This window comes from Electrona antarctica (genome assembly GCF_951216825.1).
Source record: "Electrona antarctica genome assembly, chromosome: 12".
Lineage (NCBI taxonomy): Eukaryota > Metazoa > Chordata > Actinopteri > Myctophiformes > Myctophidae > Electrona > Electrona antarctica.
This window is the reverse complement of record NC_136793.1, coordinates 27,042,626-27,069,178: the sequence shown is the minus strand read 5'-3', so window position 1 is coordinate 27,069,178 and position 26,553 is coordinate 27,042,626. Positions and strand designations below refer to the sequence as shown.

General features: G+C 41.7%; 2 protein-coding genes across 5 annotated transcripts; both read right to left on the bottom strand.

The window, feature by feature from the left end:
- Nucleotides 1-1,745: 1,745 nt before the first annotated feature.
- Nucleotides 1,746-6,557, bottom strand: LOC306933399 (zinc phosphodiesterase ELAC protein 1-like). Its single transcript, XM_079515613.1, has 5 exons — nt 6,292-6,557; nt 5,988-6,194; nt 5,590-5,648; nt 3,100-3,310; nt 1,746-2,693 (listed from the first exon to the last, which is right to left on the bottom strand). Exons 1-5 carry the CDS (start codon nt 6,446-6,448, stop codon nt 2,215-2,217), a joined length of 1,113 nt encoding a protein of 370 aa, XP_079371739.1. The 5' UTR covers nt 6,449-6,557; the 3' UTR covers nt 1,746-2,214.
- A 2,890-nt stretch (nt 6,558-9,447) lies between these two features.
- mier3b (mesoderm induction early response 1, family member 3 b) lies at nt 9,448-26,342 on the bottom strand. Of its 4 annotated transcripts, none has more exons than XM_079515365.1 (14): nt 26,260-26,342; nt 25,524-25,548; nt 25,070-25,215; nt 24,469-24,591; nt 22,144-22,267; nt 21,891-21,964; nt 18,840-18,912; nt 18,545-18,693; nt 18,130-18,211; nt 17,225-17,302; nt 16,683-16,777; nt 16,452-16,579; nt 16,190-16,338; nt 9,448-11,840 (listed from the first exon to the last, which is right to left on the bottom strand). In XM_079515365.1, the coding sequence occupies exons 3-14, from the start codon at nt 25,166-25,168 to the stop codon at nt 11,365-11,367; spliced, it is 1,650 nt and encodes a 549-aa protein (XP_079371491.1). In that variant the 5' UTR covers nt 25,169-25,215; nt 25,524-25,548; nt 26,260-26,342; the 3' UTR covers nt 9,448-11,364. The 4 variants fall into 4 exon arrangements, with proteins under 4 accessions (XP_079371491.1, XP_079371488.1, XP_079371490.1 ...); XM_079515362.1 differs by lacking the exon at nt 26,260-26,342 and adding an exon at nt 26,127-26,235; XM_079515364.1 differs by lacking the exon at nt 26,260-26,342 and adding an exon at nt 25,715-26,119.
- Nucleotides 26,343-26,553: the final 211 nt, after the last annotated feature.

Below are 26,553 nucleotides of genomic sequence, written 5' to 3'. Positions count from 1 at the left end.
GAATGGTGTGAATAATGTCCTTCACACTATGAGACGTCACATGGAGAGCAAGCACGATAAGTAGAGGCTGGTGAGCATATGGTACACCTTCAGTGTTGACGGTGGATAATATGGCGAGGCAGACATCACCATGAGTATGACTTGAAGCATACCGATATTGAATGTAGTTGCATTGCATGTTACACTCATGTTATTATGAATACCAGTTATTGTGACATTAAGTTTTCACAAAAATAAATCATGAATACACTGAATCATGCATTTTTGTCAAGTTGTTTCCATTTTTTGTTCTTCCAGAGGTCAAATATAACCTTGACCTGACCTTTAATATCAATATGTGATGATTGAGCAGATTATACTAAGATACCGTCAATACCGTCGAAAAGGACATACTAAATGTGTCACATTGCAACGCATTGTCAGCTTATATATAGTGCTGAAGTGGTTATGTGTTTTCAAGTGTGTTGTAATCAGAATCTACAAAGTAACTCAAGTTAGTAAAAGTACAATATTTGCCTCTGAGATGTAGTGGACTAAAAGTAAGTATTGAATATTGGAAATAGTCAAATAAAATACAAATACCTCTAAATTATACTTAAGTACAGTACATAAGTAAATGTAATTAGTTACTTACTTTACATCACTGCACATAGGTCTGATTATTAGGGTGTGGTGATAATGGTACAGCTTTTTTATTTTTACCCCAACTACACAGGACAGTTTACCTCCTTGGATATTCTAATTGTGTTTTGAGTTGTGACTTTGTGATTACTTCAATGAAGTACATTTACTTGAGTACTGTACACCAGCAAGACGCCTGGGGGCTGTTGCGTGCACGCATCCGCCTCGTTGACGGCAGACTGCTGGGCGAGCGCTGGCGCTTTGGCATGGGGGGTCAGATCAACATGGAATTAATTCTGTACTTCCCATATAAGGAGTATGTCTTGAGTGTACAGGGTTTGATGAGGTCAGATCAACATATGGAATGTCAGAACAGGTCAGCTCCATACAGTATATGGAAAGCTAAGGGTGGTAGCGGGGACATTCTCTTGAGTGTACAGGGTTTGATAAGGTAGGGAAAGCGTGACGGACCTATTTTTAATTGTTCAGGCCTGTTGAGAACTCTAGTTTTTGCCGGCTGCGGTTGCACTAATAACTTTGGGGCAGGCCCGTCTAGAGTTTGAATGGACAGGTACAAGTCAAAAGGGAGACATCGAAGAGGAATGATGGATGGGGAAGGATCAACAAATGGAATGTCAGAACAGGTTCTGACATATATCCATATATGGAGATCTAAGGGTTTGAGGTTAGATGAGTTGCAGGCCAATATTGATGACATCAGGGATCTCCATATATGGGCTTAAATGCGACAGCAGGTCACATTTACTATATATCCATCCCTGATTATGTCACATGATGTCACAATGACCTGGGCCCATGGGGTGACCATGGGGCTGATGTCACGTGATGTCACGATGACCTGGGCAGCTGGGGTGACCAGGTGGCTGATGTCACGATGACCTGGGGGCTTGCCTGGGTGAGTGACGGGGATTTGAGTTAGGTGACGTGACAGAGATTGTGGGTTAGGTGTCAAAAATGCAAGGTTTCATAGACAATATATTTGACAATATTTCTAGGTAGTGAACACTTATTGTCTGCAGTCAAGATTGTCTCTACCTGGAGGTTTGTCATCAGATAGATGTAATGGCATTCTTTCTATATTTTCTTCCACAACCTGATGAATTCCAAATATGCACTCCTTTCCCCTCATGATACCGTCTTTAATGATGTTATGTGACACATTAATATTCATTGTACACACATGTCATTCCTCAACTTATCCACCTTATTTATTAAAATATATATATCAAAATAATTAGCAATCATATCAATCATATGGCTTTGTGATAAATGAACCTTGTGTCTCTATGAAGGAGGTAGGAGGTTTGGATCACTCCCCATTATGCTACTATAAGACATTATCTATTGGCTATTAACTGCTATTGACGGCTATTAACTGCTACTTCTATGATCACTCAATACCAAACAATGTTGAATACTCAATACCAAACAAACCTGATGGGAGTGCTCCGAGGAGCACTTTTTCTAGTTTGATGTTTTTTACTCTTTAAAGTTTATATGATAGTGATTGGATTCTGTTCATTTTCAGGGCAATTTATTCATATCAGTATAAATAATACAAAATCTAGAGCATTACTGTGACCTTTTAAGTGGAATTGGCAGAGTGAGAAAGTCCTCAGCCAAAGTCACTTCTATACCACTCCCTTGTAGAGCATCCTCAGCCTGTATCCTGAGTTCTGTAATGTCATCTTCATCCCCCTCCTTACGCAAAGCACATGGCTTGTACCGCTGACTAAAGTGGTACAGTACCAGTCTCCGTGCACAGCATGCCCGGGCCACTGCCGCAGCCATTTTAGGTGTACTGTGACCATGCTCCACTGCTTTCTCATGGTGCTCATCTCCCAGGGTGGCCTCGTGAACCAAAATGTCTGCTTTGTTGCACATCCGCAATGGTCCTTCTCCAGTGACTGAGCTACAATCCCCTAGAATGCAGACTTTCCTCCCGGGAATGGCCGCTTCCAATACCTCACTAGAAGACACCATACGTCCGCTCTCTAGTGTTACTGATTCACCTGCTTTCAGGCGCCCATAAAGTGGTCCTGGCTTCAGACCTATGGGGCATAAAAAAAAATGGGATCAGGCAAACCATCCATGTACTGTGACTGCTCTTAGAATCTGGCTGGCTTTAAAAGGTGCAACATTTTCTAACCACTGGATTGTGCTTCCCATTTCTATAGTACTTCCCATTTCTATAGCTAACTACCACCATGTATAAGCTGCACATTAGCATTATTCCACAATATCTAGTTATAATTCCTAAATTGCTTTTTTAATTAAAATTTTGAGGGCACTGGTGATGTAGCCTGGTTTGCATTTGATTTGTGGGAGGAGGGATGCTACAAACAAATGACTGTCATAAGGCCATGGACTTGTCTTGGGCAAAACTAAACACTTTCTACTGACTGAATAGTCAGTAAAAAGAAAACTAGTAAAAATAAATACTGGAAGTCATTATACCCAACTCCCGAAGCAGTGCAGTGTTGAGTCTCCCAGGCCGATCGTGCTCTTGAATGGAGAAGCCAAATGATGGGATACGGTGGTACAACCTGAAGGCCTTGACCACAAATCTCTTGTCCTCTAGGAGGTGGTAGCAGTCAGTGGAGGCATCGAGTGAAATGGTCCTCCCAGGACGCTCCTGAGGGTGAAGAGGACCATGTTCTGCTGTCATCTAAAGAAAAACAAGGAAGGAGACCAGATTAAAAACGATGAAGAACTGAGGCCAATTCTACAAATGCCTTCTAAATCAGTAGTTCTCACACTTTCAAGATTTTTTAAAAATAGCAGCTCAGTGTGGCACGAAGTGACGCGATGTGAGCTTGTACATCTGCTATTTTTGAATAGCCAATGCTGAAATCTAAAATGACACAGATGCCTTTCCCAGTCTTAAATAAATCAACATAATAAACAGAAGACAAACACATGGAAAAACAACGTGGTATTCCATCACAATGCACGGAAAGTATGTAGAGTCAAACCTGTGTAGCTGTTGTATTGTTGTTGTGAATTGTTGATTTTGTTGGTGTGTAGTGTTAATTTTATATTGGTTTTCTGTAGCTGTGTTGGTATTGTGTATTGATGTTATGTAGTTGTGTTGGTGTTGTGTAGTTGTGGTGATAGTGTAGTACCTGTGTGCCTTTCATTCATCACATTGCGTATCAATTCATTTGTGGGCAACGGCCACCTTTGCATTGACAGTTGTGGCGCACACCGGTTCTGGGAAACTGCTGATATGGCCAACTTCACAATCAGCACTGCGTCATTAATACATACACTGAATGTGAAGGCGATTCTTTGGATGATGAATTGCATTTTTATAGCGCTTTTCCAAGTGCTCAAAGCGCTTTACAATGGTTCATTCATTCATACATTGGGAGGTGAAGTGGCGAACAGTCGTCGCCAGCCCATATGGGCACTTTGGGCACGTGCCCAGGGGCCCTTGGGCACCAGGGGCCCCTAAAAAAATAAATAAATAAATTAGCTCCACAGAAAGTTTCCCTGCTAATCCGAATGAAACAAATGGTGTCTAAAAAGATTAGTGTTTTATTGTTGGTGAGAAGGGCAGCTGAAAAGTACAATTGTATGTGAAGCAGCAACAATGCGCTAGATTGCCCAGGCGGTGGCGTAACCGTCTGGGCACCCGACTGGTAATCCAGTCGCAGTGTGCCGCGGGTTCGACTCCCGAGCCCGACACGGCCTTTACTGCATGTCTTCCCCCATCTCTCTCCCGTTTCCTGTCAGCCTACTGTCTGTCCCTTCAAAAAACCAATAAAAGGCGTAAGCCGCAAAAAAAATATCTGTAAAAAAAAAAAAACAATGCGCTAGATTGGCTGTCACTCTGGGGGGGGGGGGGGGGGTAGGCGACCAGAAATAGGCCAATATAACGGCATAAAACTGCCCCAAAACGGCTCTAAAACAGCAAAAATGTTGCGCGCGCGTGGAGGGGTGCCCTTCGAGCTTCAGTGCCCAGGGGCCCTCAGCGGTGTTAATCCGGCCCTGTGGACAGGAGGAGCCGGGATTCGAACCGCCGACCCACGGATCATTGGACGACAGCTGCCCACCATGGATGGTTTGTGACATAAGCGATGACGACAGATATCATATACCGTTACCGTATATATATATACATATGCACAGTTGCAGTGAAGCGGTGGCCGAACGGATTGCGGAGCGGTCTTGATACCGGAAGGTCGCCAGTTCGAATCAGCGGTCTGACACGTTAAAATTACCACCGCTGAAGTGCCCTTGAGCAAGGCATTGAACCACTACCATGAAATGTTCTATGAGCAGGGCCTGGCTGGAAACAAGTTCTTGAGCTTAGCCCAGATACCCTGGGTAAATATAGTAACTTTGCTTTACACAGAGAGTTGTGGAATTTATAGCTAGGGTAACAGGACAACTCACCCCTTTTCCACGTCCCCGTTTTTTCCTCCCAGAATTTTCAGGATAAAGGAAACATTCAGTCTAAATGTCCAGTTTGCTAATTCACAACAACTACTACTACTTTGGTGTTGAAACTTTCACGACAGTAGACAGTGTCGGTTCACAGAAGTTGTTGTAGGCTATGTGACTAGTGAGCAAAACCTTACATAATAATAAATTATCAATATAAGTAAAATAATATAGCCTTTCCATAGGAGTATCTTGTTTTTATATTTTTCCAAAAAGAACAAACAGCCAATTGCATATAAGTTATGAATCTTGAACCTAAGGCAACTAAAGGTTGTTTGCTGTATGTAAGCATTGTAAGGCAGTGTGTACACTGTGTTTGAATCTGCATACATTACAGGGCTCTCGCCTAAGTTGCCCCCCTGCTCCTAGCCCCTCACCCCTCTCTGGGGAAACCTCTGGGAGGAAAAACGGGGAAGCCCCTTTTCTACCAGGGTGAGTTATCCAGTATTTGTAGCTAGATGTGAATAATAATAATTATATAATTAATCAAATACATACTTCAAGGCTGAGTTGCCCTTCTGGTGGACTCTGGTCTGGAGTCGGTTCCAGTTCATGCACTAAATTGTATACAAGTAAAATAGAAGAGAGTGGAGAGGAATGGAGCAAATCAGAGAAACAGAACATGAGACAGTTAAATAAATGTAATTAGAAAAAGAAAATCTAACACTGAATGCCCAAACCCAGACTACACATCTGATTTGCAGACTTGGAGTAAATTAGATGATTTAATCATTTTAGTGCACATTCAGTTGCGCTTTGCTTTCTATATCAACATTACATCAGTCAGCCTTCCAGCTAGCATTCCTGGAAAGGGCAACGCCTTGTTTTTAGCATATCCAACTGGGTTAAAAGTATGTAATGCATGTTGGAATTCAGCTTGAATATCAATGACCTGCCTGCATAAGGGAAGAGAAGTTGTGACCCCGTCAGACCAAGAGTCACCCTGAGGAAGTGCCTAAGGCCCCGGGGCCCATAAATATCCACACAGGGTAAAGACTCGGAGAGGCTTGGGTTCGTGTTGAGACTCACAGTACACAGGAGTCCAGGCAGGCCAAACAGGTGATCCCCATGCAAGTGGGAGATGAAAACTTTAGTGATTCGACCTGTATATAATTGTAAAAACATGAAAAATATTGCAGTAGTCAATACAGACAGTCTTTGACATAAAATTGTTTGAGAACCACGTACACGTATACTCACCAGCTCGCAGCTGGCTCTTCATGATCTGAGTCTGGGTTCCCTCGCCGCAGTCGAACAGCCAACATTCTCCCTCGGTCCTCAGAACCAGCGCCGAGGCGCCGCGGTGCGGGGCCGGATAGGCAGACCCAGTCCCCAGAAAAGTCAGATCCATTGTCATTTTCTCCTGAAAAATAAATAAAATAATGTGTTTATAAAACAACTCTTGACATGAACTGACCGAGGCCACGTTCCAGTTCCAGTTGTAATGTAAACACAGGCTCACGATGATGACGCGCAACACAAGCGACGTACGTATGTTTACTTACTCTGTTATTTTTCTAATATTCCTTTAATCGTATAATAATAATGTAATGGCAGATATACATTAGTTACCACACACAACAGGAGAAATATGACACCACGTGTCACGTGCCTCATAGACACATTGTTTATTATCCTACTTTTGCTCAAATTCTGTTTTAACCTGGGAGTGGCTTTATGACAGCATTAACCCCCCCCCCCCCTCCATCTATTTACTGGAAAGTATTGAACAGTTGATATTCATTGTGTTCAAGGCCCCAAATAATACCCCAGAAAGCACGAGTGTCTATTTCAAAACACACTGTGTTTTAACCTGGAAGACAGTAGACTCGGAAACCCAGACGTTTTTATTTAACCTGGGAGTGACCACTAGAGCCTTAGCTTAGAGTATACTAGAGGCTCTGGGAGTGACTGACATGCAGCAGCATCAGCATGTCATATGTCATTGAAAACCATAAAAGAATGAATGTAAACACTATCAATCATGGTCAGTATGACAGTAATGTAAAGTAAGCTCCATCTCGAAAGTGATGGAAAAAATAGTCTATGAACAGGTTGAAAAGTATCTTGCCACTAATAAATTAATGTACGAGTTCCAATCTGGCTTCAGAACATCCCACTCCACTGACACATGCCTTCTCTATTTGAGCGACCACATCAAACAAGAGGTGGATGCTGGCAAATACTGCGGCATGGTCATGCTGGACCTCCAAAAGCCTTTTGACACCGTGAACCACTCCATACTGGTTAACAAGCTAAAAGAAATTGGTTTCGATAGCACATCAGTGAGCTGGATGCAATCCTACCTGGAGGGGAGAGAACAGATGGTGGAAGTGAACGGAACACTGTCCCCCCCCCCCCCCCCTCCCAGTGAGCTGTGGTGTTCCACAAGGAAGCATACTAGGGCCTCTACTGTTCCTAATATATGTAAACAACATGACTTCAGCTTGTGACTGCAACTTGTTCCTGTTCGCAGATGACTCTGCACTGCTGGTCTCGGACAGGGACAAACTGCAGGTTGAAAATGCCCTCAGCTCTGAACTCGGTAGAATCTGCACCTGGCTCGCTGATAACAAACTATCTTTACACCTGGGAAAAACTGAATCCATTCTCTTTGGATCTAATAGTAATCTCAGCAAGGCAAATGGCTTCTTGGTTAGTGGGTGACAATGTTATCACACGTAAAGATGAAATTACCTACCTAGGTTCCATCCTGGAGGCTAATCTTTCCGGTGATAAAATGGCCACCAACGTAATAAAAAAAGTCAACCAAAGAACAAGATTCCTTTACAGGATCTCCTCACTGGTCAACAAAAACACGTTGAAGACCTCAAGGTCCTACGAGTTGTACCTTGTACGAGTCCTCGTACAAGGCTTCTTTGACTATGCATGCACCTCCTGGTACCACAGCACCTCAAAGGCCCTTAAAACTAGGCTCCAGACTTCCCAAAACAAACTGGTCAGGCTCCTACTTGGCCTCACCCCCCGAACCCACCTCACCCCTGCCCACTTTGACAGACTGGAATGGCTTAGGGTCGACGACAGAGTACAGCATCTTGCAATGGGTCTGGTCCACAAGATTCGATACTACACCAAGATACCCATGTACCTGTCTAGATACTTCCTTAATGTTAACGAAGTCCACACCCACAACACCAGAGGGAGTGCAACAAACCATGTACAACCCAGATTCGGCACAAACAAGGGACTAAATTATTTTCGCTCCTACGCCACCAAAATGTGGAACGCCCTACCAACAGTCATTAAGACATGTGAATCCCTTGACTCCTTCAAAACCGCTCTCAAAGGGCACCTACGGATGGCTGCAATTCGAAACTGGCCCCCGTAAAATCTGAATCAATCAAAAAAAAACATGCCTCCATAGAGGAGCGAGGAGCCGTCCATGGTGCTGAACTTATCGAACCACACAGTGATTAGTTAATTAATTCCAATATGCATTTGCTTTGGTAAGCCTGTTCCAATTCATTAAGCGCCCAGTGTCATCTATAAGAAACAAATCTGGTATATTTGCTATACATGAATAAGTAGGCTATCTATGGTAAATAAGTAAGGGTCATGGTCATCTTTTCCAGAGCTTTATTTCTGGATCTGTACACAAGGTATTAAAGTACAACAGAAAATACAAAATAATGTTTAACAAAGGGGAAAAAAACAACTCAATATTTATGTACAATTCTTATAAACAATAAAGATAGCTTCTTGAACATTTCTGATAGTGAATGTCTTGATTGTCTACATTTCTGGATATACATTTTTACGTTTTGTAGGTTTTTATTCACAAATTTTCTTTTTCGTCAAAGGACTTGAGTTTAGTCTTAAAACCACAACTTCTATAATTTTTTTCTTCCTTTTTTTAAACTTCAAAACACAATACAAAATATAAAATAAAATTTGTTTAGTGCTTGCTTACACACACAAGTCTCATACCAGAGATATCAATAAAATATCACATTTTTGAGAGTTCACAGGGTGGTGAAAAACCTACTTCTACTACTTAGTCAATGGCCTTTACATTCTGACAGTTTTGCTGAGTCTTTGTACAAACCACAGGTGAAATAAATATCACTGCACTGCTAAAGCTAGAAGAGCTCAGAGGACCTACTGCACAATGCGCATCGCATTTGGAAGAGAATCTAGCTCTCCACATACTTAAGAGCAGCAGCCATCCCTTTACCATCAAGACAAACAATATAGACGAGATTGTGTAAAAGCTTTTACACATACAACTTTAGCTTTTTTGGAGAAAAAAAAAAAGAAAAAGAAAATAGGCATCTTTTACACATTACTGCAAGATTCGAATGCAACATTGAGTAATATTGATACGTCTTCGGTAAAGCCGTTTTTCAGTGGTACTTTTAATGAACAAATACAGCTGGCATGCTTGGTTCAGCCGTCCACTGGTGTCGGGGTATTGTCTTTCCAAAAGAAAAACAAGATAAAATAAGATCACAAAAGTCAAATCGGTAAAATGCTAAATGTAATGTCTGTACATATCTACAAATTATTGCCTTTTGACAAGGAATCAAATTAAATCCTTTGTATCAACATAGATTCACAAGTGTAAGAGGTCAGTTGATAGACTTTTTAAAGGCTATTTGCTAAGTATTTACAAGAAACGCAGAAGTGAATGTCTCCTCTGATGATGGCCTTATAAATTGAACAGACTAGCAATGGTTCATATGAAATAATCTGTATACACAATTGTGGATTACTAGATCTATGGACATGACAGTCATTCATTACAATGTACCCCTGAAAAAAAACAAAAACTACGTATTCATATCACAATGCATAGATAAATTAAGTAAACACTACTACTGCATCCATTCAACTGACAATCTGCCAAACACTTTACAGCTCACAATTATGTAATTCAGTCAAGAAAACTGCTCAATTTCAGCTACTAAACCCCAACTGGACATGAAATTCTGAACCAGATACAAGGCATAATCTTATCAGTACAAACATTAAAACAAAGCAAACAGAGTGGCTTTAAATAAAGAAATAATACTGCTAGCAGGTTTAGGCAAGTCTTTTTAAGTGGTCTGAAAATGCTGCTACTTGTTTGGGGACACAATGTTTTAACTCCCAAATCTGTGGGCCAAACCAAGTTTTTACATTGCAATTTAATATAAGAAAGGACAAGTGGATGAACTAAATAGTTAACTAGCGTTTCCTTTTCTGCACAATTGTGAATTGTATGTTAGTGTCTTATAAGCCCATGTGGCCTTATAAAACACTATAATAGTGTCTTATAAGCCCATGTGGCCTTATAAAACACTATAATAGTGTCTTATAAGCCCATGTGGCCTTATAAGACACTAATAGTGTCTTATAAGCCCATGTGGCCTTATAAGACACTATAAGTGTCTTATAAGCCCATGTGGCCTCATAAAACACTAATAGAATCAATGTTTTGCAGTTCAATATTGCAGGTTCACTACTAGTCTGTAAAGTGATTCTGAACCATCAACCATGATTAGTTTCAAAGTGTGACAGAAACAGACTGTATAGAGGATTATAATCAGGAGTGATTTAAGTATTCTCAGACATTTAAATAATACTTTTTGGCCACTTTGGACTGTTAAGTAAACATGGGGAATAACACCAAATAAGGTTCCACAGGAGAGAACAAAACCAAAAGAAACATCAACGACTCAAACAAACACCCATAGCCATCTACTGTAAGTGCTGCTTGCCCCGACGTTCCTCGTCTCCATGCTAGTCAGTGTTGACTTTCACACAATATCTAGTCATTGGTGGGACATTTTTAACCATCTGCTCCAGCCCATGAAGTACCTGTAAACCAAAGACCGATTCAGATTTTTTTTTTTTAAGTACCAAAAAAAAAAAAGCAACTACATACAAACAATAGAGGCAGACAATGAAGCTGTTTTGGCAGCTGAACAGAATGGCAGGATAGCTCTGAAGATGTTGTGCAGATGTGAGGAAAGAAGGAAGATACACAACTCTTCTACTGCAGCCTCTGGGCTCCACTGTACTGTACAAGGACTTAAACATCTCAACACCACAAAAACAAAAAGTAAAATGGCTATATAAACTCTTGAGAGAAATCAAGATTTTAGTTCTATATGATAGACATCACTGATGTCATATTACACATAAAATGAAAACAAAAACAAACAATATAATAATAGAATTAAAGAAATCAGATTCTCCAGTGAGTCTTTATGTACAAGCAGGATGGGGGTGGGTATTTAAAAGAGGGAGGGGGGAAAAAAGAAAAGAGGATCACTCTGACTGGAGTGCTGCGGTGTGCTGTGTGTGGTGCCGTGCATGTGCACCCAGAAACCCGTTGGGCTCACCGCTACCAGCCAAGCTCCCAAAGTCTGTGACGGACACGGCCATTTTGGCACCAGTGATTCGGTGGTGGTGAGGCCCGGTCCGCCGCCCTTCAAAGTCCACACCAATGTTGCCTACAGAGACATCGCTAATAAAGGAGTCAGGGTGTGCCATCTTGAGTCTCTTAGAAGGACGCTCGCAGTCTTTACTGACACACACCCCTCCAAGCTGGCCCAGGTCCGAGTGGTAGAAGCCGGCGTCGAGCATGTTGAGGCAGTCAGGATCTCCTCCGTTGGTGGGGAAGCCCAAGGGCTCTTCATGGTTCAATGGTCCGCGGTGGAGGCTCTCCAGAGGTGGGAAGCTGTAGGAATCCAAACAACCGACTTCTGCAGGGCTGCACACTGTGGCCACACTGTTACTCAAAGCTGTATGGAGAAAGGATAAACAAATGAATACTGGGCTTTCAGGAAATTTACACAGAAGAGGCCATGCTGTCTATGACAGGGGGTATGTGTCTGTCTGTAGCTAATCTCATGAACCACTGGACAGGTAAGCACCAAACCTTTATGCACACTCTGTAGGCCACATGCGTAACTCCACTAATTCTTTGTCACATGGATTTAGCTTTTTTAATTAACACAATGAGTGCCACCTGGTGGACAAAAGAGGTGGCACTTGGGTGCCACCGGATTAGAGTCTGTTTTAGTATGGCACTTCAGGTTTGCCGCCATCTTGGATGCAATAGTGCCAATGCTAGCGAGTGCCATCCTTGCTCCAGAAAACACCAATATTTCAATCGCGATCACTGGAAAATCAGAAATGACCTTCGAACATCGGCAGAGAAAAGAGCGTGGAAAGGCCGTGGCTAATTGAGTTGGTCGAGCAGACGCAGTGCAGGTAAGGCCCTAGCAACCATGCCTAGCAACCGGAGCGATTCCAAAAATGGAGACTAGTGAGGCATTCTTATATCGATATTAAATGCCTTAAGACGAGTATACTCGTCCTCAGCACCTTGCGTATTCATTTAATAGCATCAAATGTGTTTTTATATACTTTGCTAAGCATATGGTTAGGTTCTGTAAAGATAATAATCTTGTCCTGTCCAGTCAAGAGCTTCTACCTGATGACAGCTATACATACTATAGTGAAGCCCACAGTTCAACCAGCTGGCTTGATCATGTAATATGTTCTGCTGATGCTCATGCAACGCTTGGGTCTATGAATATACTGTATGAAGCTACCACTACTGATCATTTCCCCCTGGAAATGACGCTTGACACTGGTAGGCTTCCTGAGTTAATTAATGACAGTAATGGTGAATATGTGGCTAAGATAGACTGGGCAAAGCTCACCGCGGAGGATGTATTATTTTACTGTGGGAGAACAGACACTCTCTTAAGCCAAGTACAACTACCGAAGGATGCTATACTATGCAATGATGTCAACTGTAATGAGACCTCTCACTGTAATGACCTGTGTGCTATGTATGTAAATATTGTAAGTGCTCTCTCTTTGGCCAGTAGACCCCTACTTTCTCACCCTAGAAGGGCTAACAAAATCAAGCCGGGCTGGAACATGCACGTTGCTGGCCACCATGAAGCAGCCAAGGCGGCCCATAGGGCCTGGGTAATTGCTGGGAGACCTAGACAAGGGCCTGACCTAGAGAACAAGAAAATCACTAATGCAAGGTATAAACAGGCAGTACGTTTTGTGGGGAAGCATGAGCAAGCTCTGAGAGCGGATTCTATGGCAGGGAAACTGCTTAGTAAAAATGCCACTGGCTTCTGGAAAGACATTAAAACTATAAATGGGCCTAAAGCAGTACTGCCTTGCAATATTGAAGGTGTGTCCGGGGCCGAGAACATAAGTGAACTTTGGAGGAAGCACTATGCTGCTTTATTCAACTGTGTCAGTAGTGAACCCTACTGTACAGGCAAGTTAGAAGAGGAAGGGGTACTATTCAGCCCTCATGAGATCCACCAAGCCATAAGGCAACTAGCTGATAATAAAGCTAGTGGCATGGACAATATTTCTGCTGAGCACCTTAAGTTGGCCAGCCCTAGAGTAGCAGCGCTGCTGTCCATCTGCTTTACAGGACTGCTAACACATGGTGTACTGCCAGACTCCTTGCTTACAGTGGTTCTAGTGCCTGTCATTAAGGACAAGGCTGGCAAGGTAGGGAGTATGGACAACTATAGACCTATCGCCCTAGCCAGTATACTGTCTAAAGTTCTTGAAAGGATATTACTAGACAGGTTAAGTGATTTGATCCACACCACAGACAATCAATTTGGCTTTAAGGCTAAACACGGCACAGACTTGTGTATCTATGCCTTAAAAGAAGCAGTAGAATCCTATAGAAGACATGGCTCAACCATGCTGATAGGTTTTATTGACGCTTCCCGGGCCTTTGACAGAATTAATCACCATAAGCTCTTTGTCAAACTGAAGCAGAGGGGTGTGCCTGGATGCATTATACGCATCCTGGCATACTGGTATGCCAAGCAGAGTATGCAGGTAAAATGGGGGAACAGCCTATCCTCCCCCTTCAGTGTAGGCAATGGGGTGAGGCAGGGGGGGCTACTGTCCCCCGCCCTCTTCAATCTGTATATGGATGACCTGTCAAGGCTGCTGGGAGGGTGTAGGACTGGCTGCATGATAGGTAACACTTTGATCAACCATTTTATGTATGCCGATGATTTGGCCATTGTTTCCCCGTGTAGTGCTGGGTTCCAGCAGCTACTGAACATTTGCTCTGATTATGGGGTTACATATGATGTCATATACAATGCCAAAAAGAGTGTGGTAGTTATTTGCAGGACCAAGGAGGATCAGAAACAACATTTTCCAGTGTTCTACTTGTCAGATCAAACCCTCTCTGTAAGCAGCAGTTGTAAATATTTGGGGCACATCATTAATGACAAGATGGAAGATGATGCTGACATGTATCGACAACGCAGAATGCTGTATGCCCAAGCTAACATGTTAGCCAGGAAATTTCACTACTGCTCAGTTGAGGTCAAGGTGAACCTATTTAGAGCATACTGCACCCCGCTGTATACAGCCCCCTTATGGGTGAATTATAAAAAAGAGAGCCTGCGCAAGCTTAAGGTGGCTTATAATGATGCTCTCAGGATTCTCCTGAAGAAGCCTAGGGGTGGCAGTGCTAGTCAGCTCTTCTGTGACTCTGGCCTAACCACCTTCCATGCTCTCTTGAGAAACCTAATGTTCAGCTTTAAAAGCAGACTTGATGGGTCACATAATAACGTGATTAAGGTGTTGACCAATCCTAGGTTTAGCACGGTTAGATACCGCTCTTTGATGTGGAAACATTGGTATGAGTGCCTCTTATAGATTTTTTTTTTTTAATGTGAGAGTTTTTTAGAGTTTTATGAACCCCTGTATTTATTTATACCTGTTTTGTATGTTTTTAATTGTTGTTTGTCTTCTATTGGCTACGGCTGTCAATAAAGTTTGATTGATTGATTGATATATTTAACTTTATAATGGAAGTCAATGTGGCTGTGATTAACCTTGCTCACATTTGGATACAAGCGGCAGGGGCAGTACGTCAAAGCCAGACAGAGACAACCTACATAATGGATGTGGATATAAAGCTAAATAACGTATTTTCGTTTCAGACAACCAGCAAAAGGTCTGGGCCACAAAATGTCATGTCAGATACGTCACAGATGACCGACATTGTAGGCTGGTCACATGAAGTCCAAGATTTACATTGGCGCCACACTGTTTCTATGTGGTTTCTGAGGACCACTACATAATTGTATGAATGTGGATAGGATGACCAATGTGTTACTCAAACTACTCAGAGAACATTCTAATAACTTCAGATAATTTGATCACTTCAGTAATGCAGAAAAGACAATAAGCTGTACCACAATACAGCAACAGTCATGTGACGAAGTATAAATCCGGGCTTCATACACAACAGCAGTCGCAGAGACATGTTACACTGGTTGCTGCTAGGATACCTGAATTTACCTCAGAAGAGGGTTTTGAAGGTTTATCTTAGATATTACCTGTAGCTCCTTTGTAGCTGATGTCAATATAATTGCACACCGTGCAAATGCATAGTGTGGAAGCATTAAGGGGCGAAGACACGGCCAATCTTTGATATCTTTGGATTACTCCTCACAGGGGTGAAGGAGTACTCTCACCCCTGTGCGTGTCGTCTTTGTCGGACATTTTTTGGGCCTTTTCTACTATGCAACATGCAGAGGCTTGCTGAAATAATAGAATTATTTGCTACGTTAGTTGTTTATCGCACACCGAAGCAGGTCTGATCAAGAGACCAATAAATGCAAAAAACTAGTACATAACATTACTGAAGATATTTAGCAATGTTTTATAACATTACGGCCACATTTTAAGAAGTTACTTTGTACATAGTCATTACTCTCCCGTATTCCATTTACTTCTGCAGTCAGTGCACCACGGTGGATGCTTTTCATGGTCTGCGTTTTAGACCGTTTGTGCTCACACAGCTGCGTTTAATTTGAGGATATTTTAGTCAAGGAGGGGTAGGTACGCACTCTTCCACCAGCTCTCAGCTGAACTCCTGAGGCCAAAAGTTGGGTTTACTAGGAGTGGTAAATAAATACAGAATCTTTTTGGTTGAATTGTTATACCGTGCCAAACCTAGAATTGCGTAGTTAGTATGCAAAATGAATGCAGGTTGGTAGGTATGAATTTCCTGCAACATGATACGAAGCATAATGTTAAAATGTATGTGATTTTCCTCAATGATACCGACCTGTGAGGTCACTGGCTGTAATGGAATTGAGCAGACTGAGCTGCTGGTCTGTGGTGGGCTCCATCCTCCCTCCTCCACCTGAGCACACAGATGAGGTGCTGTCCACTGCCAGTCCCTCAGCCTCATCCACCAGCCTGTCCATCAGGTCACTTGGGTAACGGGGAGAGAAAAAAAACATTACTTGGCAGAATTCATTGTATTCATGAATAACACAGGCCTATATGTATAAGAATGGAAAGACATTCCCCTTTCCCTCACTTACGTTACGCCAGGATAGCTGCTGTACTTCTTCTTCCCAAAACGATTTTGCTGAACAAAGAAGTCAAAGCGCTCCGACTTTTTCCACATGTAGTAAAAAGCCACACATTCTGCTACTGTCCGTGTTGTAACCTGACAAAGGAGGCGATAAATTAATAGACTTTCCTGGGTAAAGACAACATTGCGTTCATCATACATCCGCATTGCATCAAGTTAAAAAAAAAAGAAGCCTCACCTTGTGTTTCTGTATGAGGTGGAAATTCTTGTCATACATCTGTAGTGCATGCTCAAAGTTCCTACATTCATCTTCTGACCATGGAGGCGATTCTTCTGTAATGAAAGATTCAGAATTTCCTTATGGATCATGTTACATACATTGGAAAAAAGCAAACACCAATATAAAGGCATGCAAACAGGCCCAGGGTGAAAAAGGTGACAGTGTGCAGGGTTCAAACGCTGTGCCGCGGGCAAAGGTACTCTGAAAATACCTGAGTGGACCCGAGACCCGCTCGGGTCGGAGGCGTGTTTTATCGTGATTTTAACATTTGCAACAACAACAAAAAAGCACAAAGGTCAAATCAAATTAATATAAGAAGGTTAAGGTTATGACAACTCTGTGTATCCCCACACGTGGATTTAAGAAGAGAGCAAAGTAGGTGCTGTTTATAAGTGCATTGAGTGTCGTGCCTTGTTAATATTCCATTCAGCCAAGACCGGTACACGCATCTGCTAAAACTCTGGTGATTGTGTGTAAAAACAAATTTTAAATGCACGCACGCTGAAAAGAAGAAAAGAGACGAGAGAGGTCTCTCCTCCCACACTCCGCAGCAGCCTGCAGCGAACCCCTCTCCCTCTCTATAATCATAAAATGGTAATTGGTCAATACGTCCGCTATATTATTTAATAAAGTCCATATTTATGTCTGCCTGGCTGGGTCGGGTCTCTCGGAATGTCGGAAATAATCGGATCTCGGTCGGGCCCAGCGCCGCCATTTGAAAGAAATCTCGGAACAGGTCGGAATCGGTAAAATGTCAGATTAATTTTGGATTTCGGGACAATGTTTTGGACCCGTGAAGAGCTCTAGCACAGACCCCCTCACACCGCCAAACATTTTTTTATGGATTTGCATAAATCCCACAGGTGCCATATTTGGAATAAAAACTGCGATTTTCGCCGAAAAGCTACACTTTTGCATGTAGTGACTTAGTAAGGCAACGAGTCAACAAAACAGTTTCGATGTGTGAGGAGGAGGGGCCATTCCTTTGAAATATATATATTGCTATTGCGAGCCTCAGCAGATACGTTGTCTGTTTAGGAGGACTGGATGGATAATATATATGTATATATATATATACACATACACACTTCATTGTCCTTTTAAATGGTGCACCATTCCTAAGGAACATGGACGTGTGGGAATAGCAGCACAGCTGAGTCTGTGGGTTGCCCACATTAAGAGAATAATTTGGCAAATCATTTGGCCTGTAGTTGTATGGGAAAATTAAGCCTTGTCCCTGGGATATGATTAGTGGAACAGCCCCATAATGACAGATGGTCTGTTAGAGTGGGGGGGGGGGTGTGTGCGCGCGCACACGCACACGCACACACACACACACACACACAACAAAGTGATACAACTCAGAAACGCGTTTTCGCAACAGTGTAATTCCATTTCAAATTACCTTTTGAGGACTTTGCATGATTGCAGTATCTCTCCAGAGCTTCACGAGTGTTGTAGTTGCACTTCAACAGCTCATACAAAGCCTATTAGCATTTAGACAAGTAAATTGATCAGAAATGCAGGCACATAAAAATGTCTTGCAACAATTAAAGTTCAGAGCATGAAATGGACTGAAAGCAATTAAGAAATTAGTGCAAACAGAAGCTTTCATGTAATTTACTCATTTATATATTTACATCATGACAATATATATTTTTTGCAACAAGAGTCCAATTCTATCCACTGCTATCAAACAAAAAGCTTGCATATGCGACCAATTTGCCCACATTATTGAGCAGTGCTATGAGAATTAGGAAAAGAAGGATTACATCTATTAAAGTTACTTGTTCATGGATGATTTAATTTATGACTCTGACCTGTTCGTTGTCTCTGACGTGCGACCCTGCTTTGTCACATGCCGTCTTCTCATCCGTGGTCCGCGACAAGACATCAGACAGGAAACCCCTAACCTTGTTTTCTGGCACCACGCCGGGGGTCCATAGTAACTGGTCATCATCTTCATATACTGCACAACAACAATCACACAGTTAATATTTCTCATCTTTGTCTTGGTGACAGCCTTGGTGCAGGACCGCTCGTTCAAGAATACATTTGCATATAAACAAAATACATTTTCATTTTGGTCTTTAAGTTATAGAATGTGGCATTTACCTTTCTCTTCATCTTTGTAGTGACAAATGCAAGATGGGACCTCTGCTTGATACTGTGCCCCCACCATTATTTCCTGTGTTAAACACAACAACAGTGTAAGAAAGTAGCCAAATGTATTCATCAAGTGTATTCACGCCAGCTATCCACTGATAGTGTTACTGATGTAACCCATCAATGATACATTTGCTATACTCTATAGTTTTCTCTAGCTAGTCTAAAACACAAGACTTTCAACAGGTACCAGGAAACGTGAACACATCACCCCCATCTTGGCCTCCCACCACTGGCTCTTAGGATCCATTTTAAGATTGTTATTTATCCAGATGGTCCCTATTTTCCTCTCAAGTAAGGTGGTTAAGATTATTGAGGGCTGACTACGCTCCTGCTCATTTATCTGGAGCAAGAGAAGGCCCAGGTTGAAACTAGCAAAATTACAACTGTCCGTCTCTGAAGGAGGGCTGGACCTCCCCAATATAAAATGGTATCAGACAGCTGCATAATTGCGATTTGTAGCAGCATGGTTAAAAGAAGATCAACCTTCAATCTGGCTAGATATTGAAAATGCATAGTGTGATTGTCCTCTCCGGAATCTCTTGTTTCTCAGAGACCCTACAACAGCAAAGAAATATTGTAAAAACCCAATTGTTGGACCAACACATTAACCGTTTCCGTACATGCCACACATCCTAGGGGTCCCAATCAACCATAGAGTATATAAAAGGATAGAGACTGAACTGGCGCGAAGCTCCGCCCCCCCAGCTATTCATGTCAGTGGAAGTTGCTCAGTGGCGTTTTGAAGCACCCGGAAGACTGCCGGAAGTCCCTCCTCCGGACCTCAACTTTGAGGTCCGGGGTGACGTATGCAACCGAGCACTCAATGTTAAAGCCCAGCTGCACGGGGTTTCCCGGTCATGAATCCACGGGTCCTCCTACCACTAGGGCCCAGACCTTCAACGTTGAATAGCCTCACTGGCCCCTTGCAATCAACGCGTACATCCGACATCCTCACACATTCTCAATGATACGGGGCGAGATAAAAATATTCTGAATTTTTTCCTTTTTTTATTTGTCAGTTCGCCTTTCGGCTACCATATGCTACACTCTAGGCAATTGTTAGCTTACCATTGACTTAACGTTAGAAAATCCTTTACTGGTCCTACACTCATGTCATTTGATCAAATACAACAAAAATATGATCTACCTCAGACATTTTTTCAGATTGTTACAGGTGAGGGATTTCATTCTCAGACACACAACACTATCAACTAATTTAACTACCTCTCCAATTGAGAGAGTACTGACAATGGATTTTACAAGGGGGTTTATAAGTATTCTGTATGGCATGTTAAGATCCAAAACAACTGTTGACACACAAGATGCTAAGAGGAAATGGGAAAGTGATCTTGAGGTTGAAATTACAGATGAGGTTTGGTGTGAAATATTTGAAAATGCCAAAAAACTTTGCGTGTAATAGAGCTTTGTCGATTCAGCTAAAGAACCATACACCGATCTCACTTAGCCTTCGCCATAAAATGAATCCTACTCCATCTCATCTGTCTTAAATGTAAAACTGAAGAGGGAAATTATATTCACTGTAGTGTATATGGTCATGTCATAAGATGAAACGATACTGGTTGGGTATCGTGCAGCAGTTGAATGAGATCTTCAATATGGAGTTTGAACACGACCCTATGTGTTTGATTCTTGGGCTGCCTGATAAGATTCTTAACAAGTTCCATAAGTGTCTGTTTAATCTCTTAATTTATGCTGCTAGGAAAAATATTCTGTTGTCTTGGATTAATGAGAGACCAGCAACAAAGAAAGATTGGCACAAATTAATGATGCAGTGCATTCCGTTGGAATTCTTAACCTGCCTGCTATAAAATATGGGACCCATATTTGCGATTTATTGGCCCTCAATTAGCCAACACCTTGACCATAGGGTTCCTTGACAGAAGCGATACCACTAACCTTGATGGATAGAATCATCATTCCTTGTTTATTCACTTTATTTTTTACCTTTGGCTGTGTGTGTGGCCCTTTTTGAAACTAGCTCCTCGCCCTACACACTTCCACTCGGTTTGAGCATAGATATATAAATAATAGACGGCACTAGGATTCACCTCCCATCCAGTGCCGTCTCTGTGATTTATATATCTATGCTCAAACCAAGTGGAAGTGTGTAGGCCAGGGCGAGTGGCAAAAAGGGGGTGTGTGCAGGCCAAAGAGAACTTCCCCAGTGAAAGGAAGGGACCGCACAATCCAGAGACGCTCAGGACAAGATTATTTATGCTTCGTTTTTTTCCTAAATAATCTTGTCCTGAGCGTCTCTGGAGTGTGCGGTCCCTTCCTTTCACTGGGGAAGTTCTCTTTGGCCTGCATTTTACACCTTGCCTACCAGCACCTCCCCCACCTGGATGTGCATGAGAAGCTGTGTGTGTGTGTGTGTGTGTGTGTGTGTGTGTGAATGCATATTTTATTTTATAATTTTCTTTAATTTTAGTTAAGTTGTTACCCCATCTAGACTTTTAAGCACCAAACAATGTGTCCAACTGTCCATATATGTATATTGTTTTTGTATTTTATTTTATGGTTCGATGTAGGTATGTGTGTATATCTGTGTCCTTTGTTCCGCAACGTGTCTGAGCTGAGCTGTCTGTGTCTTCTGTTTTGTCTGTCATATAATGTAAAAATCAATAAAACATATTGAAAAAGAAAAAGTTATTTATTGTTTTTAAATCTTGAAATGGATCAGCGCCAGTTAATGTCTCTGATCTTCTTGAATTATTCTATCCAGTTCAGAGGTCAGCTGACCAATTGCTGCTCGTCATCCCTAGATAAGGCTTAAGCTCCCAAATTGTGGAACCAGCTACCTCGTTATGTCAGGCTGGCTCCCACACTATACGTTTTAAAACCCCATCTTAATTAGTTTAGTTTTATTGTGTGTTCTTGTTATGTTTTTTATTGTTGTTATGCCAACTGTGCAGAACTTTGGCCTACTCTGTTTTGAAATGTGCTCTATAAATAAAGTTTGATTGGATAGTTTTGTACCTTTCTCGAATCCTCTGGGCTCGGGCCATCATCATCACACTCCGACTCCTTATCGCCATCAGAAATATGGTTGGCTGAAAAGGGCAAACAAGCATTTTGAAACCCTTGATTACAATGACACTTCCTGACTCTCAATGTATTATGTCATGACTCCTTGGAGAGCACCAACCAACCCATCCACAAACCAGTGTTAACCAAAGAGGAGATTTTTTTGTAAGCTAGCTTGTTATCTATCGAACTTGCAGTTACTTACATCTAAGAGTTCTGGGGAAGAAGTCGGTGGCCTCATGGGAAGTCACTGATGGGGTCAAATCATCAGCCGAGGACTGGGTCTCCTCCTCATAGTCCCCAGACAGTAGGTCCTTAGCGATCTCCTCCTATGGAACAAAATCAGAATTACACAACTTTAAACAGTGGAGAAGGTTCCAAATGTACAAACCAGGGATGTGCACAGCCAAATGTGTATTTAACAACTAAGTTCCAAATGCATTGCATTGCCCCAAATTCATATTTAGTAAACACTCTTATCCAGAGTGACACACAAGTGCAAAAAAAATCAAAGTAAATGGCATGAACACAGGGAATACAGTTACACTAGGTTTGGGCCATTACGCAGCGCTCACATCTAGAGTTCGGGTACCTACACAGCCCTCACACCTATGTTGCACCGCCAATCCGACCGATATTGCAGAGTCAGTGTTCGGGGCTTTATCAGAGTAGTCCGTGTCCCCTTTGTGCTCATGCATAATATGGAGATCTCTGTATGCGTCTGTCTACCTGTGTCCCTTATGCCCATACAGTATATGGAGATTTCTGTATCTGTCAGTCCATGTCCCTGTTATGCCCATGATGTCATTGGTATATGCCCATAGCCTGTATATTATTGGCCCATCTATGAGCAATGAGCATAGTGGTCTGTGGTTCTGGACAATCTCCCATATATGCCAATTATATAAAAGGGTTTTCTTATGGTTATGTCTGAGTGATAGACAGGCCTATATACCGTATATGGGTGTTTGTTTATGGTTATGTCAAAGTCATAGTGACTTGCCTATATATGGTTGTATTAGGTTTGGTTATGTCCAATCTGGGAACCCATTGGCAAAAAAAAGAAAACAGCACCCTCTTCTGTTTGTTTCTTTTGAATTTCGGTAGCGCAGCACAGAATCTGTATGTCTGAGTCAGATTGATGTGACCGCGGTCCTGCCTGTATATATTATATGGGCGTATCAGGTTTGTTTATGGTTATGTCGGGGTGACGAGGCCTAGGTTCGCTGGCCACCATATTAGCCAATTTTATTATATAGGATAAGTAGAGTGGAAAGAAAATGTGTGCATATTTTAAGGCTCATCTTTAAGATTAAATTTAACACTTTTTAATCAAGTTTATAGTTAGAAATGGCTAAGCGTTGCCTTGGACCAGCCCTTAAGTTATACTGCTATATACTGACAGAGGATTCCCATGATTCACTGAGCTCCTCTCCATCTGTAGATGCATTAATTTTCCAGTTTTTGTGCTCTCTCTCATCTCTCAGACTTTCTCTCAGACAGACTTTACCAAGCCACCAGCCAGCGGATCTAGGGTTTCCGTAGTTATTATTGTTGCTGCTGCTGCTGTGCGTCCGTCTCTTTCCCTCTCTATATTTATTTATTTATATATATATAACCGTCAAGGGAAATGGCACCTACAGCAAAGTTCTGCTTGATGGTTCTCCAGTTAAACAGTCGTTTTACCTTGCCACCATTTGTGTTTGCCACACCATGGTGGAATCGTAATAAGTACACATAAGTAGAGTGCTGTTTCCACAAAGTTGCCATTTGTGCAAGATGATGTAAACAAATTTACACTTGTGGGCAAATTAGGGACAGGGGTTAGCAGCGTGGAACATGCATCCTGATCCAGTGAAATTGAGAGAAATCCCAACACCCAAGTTGCAGCAGACCAATAAAATTCACTCAAAGCCAAAAAAGTTTGTGCAATATAGATTCTCATATTCAATTTTGCACAACAGAACATGTGTACAGTGAGGTAAGAAACCCTAGGGGGGACTTATACAAGAACCTCACCGTTTAGATTACATGCGATAAGATTTGTTTTTTATATAGACTGCATTAAGATCAAAAGCAGACACAGCTGTCTAAAGAACACTTAGATTAAAATATGCTTTTATTATGCCATTCTATGTTGCAGTTTCTGCTGTTAATCATATAACATCCATATTTATGACAATACTGTACTGTATTTTAGTGAACACACAGTCCAAGTGCAAAGAACCAGTCACATATTTCGGCAGTATACCTGCTCTGGTACTCCTTTCCTAATCCCAGTCCAGTTCTACCTTTTTGTATCCATCATTATTAGTATTTGTTACCCATAGCTGTATCTCAATTGTCTGTATCTGACCCGTTTCTTTACTTCTGTACTGCCATTGACAACTGAATTTGCCCTACAAATACAAATCCATCTAATTTATGTATTTTTAAAAGTATGTTTTTTGTTGTAGACAGGCTATGTTTTAATTAAACTACAATGTGTCTGTCTGTCTGTGTGTGCGTGCGTGTGCACGTCAAAATGTACCTTGTCCAGGGTCATGTCTGGCAGTTCGTCAGTCAGATCTCCAGAGGAGCTATCTATACTGGAACCTGCTGAGGCCTCATATCGATAGATGGCCAACAGCTCCTCCAGAGGCATATTTCCCTCCTGGTCAAATAGAGGAAGAAGGGCAAATTAATACTGCATGTATTAAACAAGGGAGTCATTTTATTGACTTCTGGATTATTAACCCATTTAGACCAGAGTACAAAACTGTTACTTTTCAGGATTCAAAATAACAAAAAGCGCAACATAACACGTTTTGAGCTTTAGGGCATTCATTTACGGAAAGACACACAAAGTTTGAATATGGCGATAAGAGGTTGCTTATCATTTTATGGCATTCATGTTCTAAACAATCAAATTAGGCCCTTGTCATGAATAATTAGTAGCAACCGATTTTATGGATTCAAAGAATACACATAAATATGATATACTTTGTAGTACTATGTTATGATCCATTTCACCACAAATACCAACTCATATATCTCCAAGTATTTATTTAGCATTAATTGAGTTTCAAAATGTCTTGCTTTGTGATAAACAAATGGAAACACTCTTCTGTCAGGAGGATGTATTGGTTTACCTTTTCCAGATCAGCTATTTCAGATCTGAAATTCCTCTCTCCCTCCAAAGACTCTTCCTCCTCCAATGTCCTCTCGTCGTCGTACTCATGTACTAACATTTCTGCTGTTGGGTCAAAGTCATGGTCCTCTGACGATAAAGAGCCAACTGAGGAATTAGGAAAGAATTATTTTCCCAATGTTATAATATTGCTGGCCTATTTTAAGTTTGAAGGACAAATTAAGTTTCACACTGGCATCCTACATCATCTCACATAGATGCTGTCTTTTAAAGCGTATTTTATATAGTAATACATGCAACAGCACAAATGGCATTTTCTTTCATCATCACCACCACCAGTGGAGATAATCTGCAATTATGATCGTTACTCTATAGCAAAATTAAGATACAAATGTTAAATTATAACAAATAAAAATGAGACAAAACAACAAGGTCCAACAAATAGGTCCACATACCTGGACTCGAACTCCCTAAGGAAGCCTGCAGAAAAAACGACACCACAACACAGATGGGTTTATGAGAAGCATTTGACAAGCTGTTATCAGGACTCTTAAAACTTATAATAAATCAATAATACAGTCTACTGTCCCTATGATAACTGCCGGGAACAGTTACGCACCAACACTGCATTTACCGCTAACGTTACCTGCAATAGGTAGCTAGAAAAGCCTGTAGGCTGTAGCTACTGGTGAGTGCAGCTTTCGGCATTAACAGGTTATCGTAATTCAAGGAAAACTATCATATGACTGTCGCTTGAATTCCTGGGGCTTGTGTAGACCAAAAGCAAGATGTGTTCTATCGGCTTTTCATGAATTAGCAAGCGGTCAGGCTAATGTTCTCCAGACAGAGCCTGCCGATATGCTTCGAGAAAAATGTAAACACTCCGTTTCGTTGGCGCAGAACTTTTAGCGTTAGCATTCATCGAGTTTAGCGATTCCCGCAAAATGAAATGACTCTAAATAGGAAATTGCAATTCCCATTCATTGCAAATATGATACGCTCTGATTTGCTTTAAGCAGCCAGCTAAATTGACGTATCAATTTACACGGCCGCTTTACCCAAAGCAGCTGAGAGAGCGAAGGCGCAGCGGCCTTGTAGTGAAGGATCAATCTGAACATTCAAACATATTTTAGACCTCTAAACACCACTATTTGTAACATAGAGCACACGATATACAAGTAAAAAACCAACATGTATCCAATCGATAGCATAGAAAGGAAAAAATAACGCTAAAATCGTGAAAATATCGATTTAAAAAGGGACGCTTCTTCCCTGTTTTCCCTCTTACCTCCGCCATATTGGTACCTATAGCTAATGGGCTGGTTGGAGCGCAGTACCCGGATGAGCTCTGTCAGCCAATCACAGCTCCAGGTAACACGGATGAACTCTCCCAGCCAATCACAGCAGCAGGTAACAGGCTCTGGTCGTGACGGCTTTCAAAGTGAGTGCAGCTAAAGTGTAATTTAGCCAGAAGGGACTTAATTT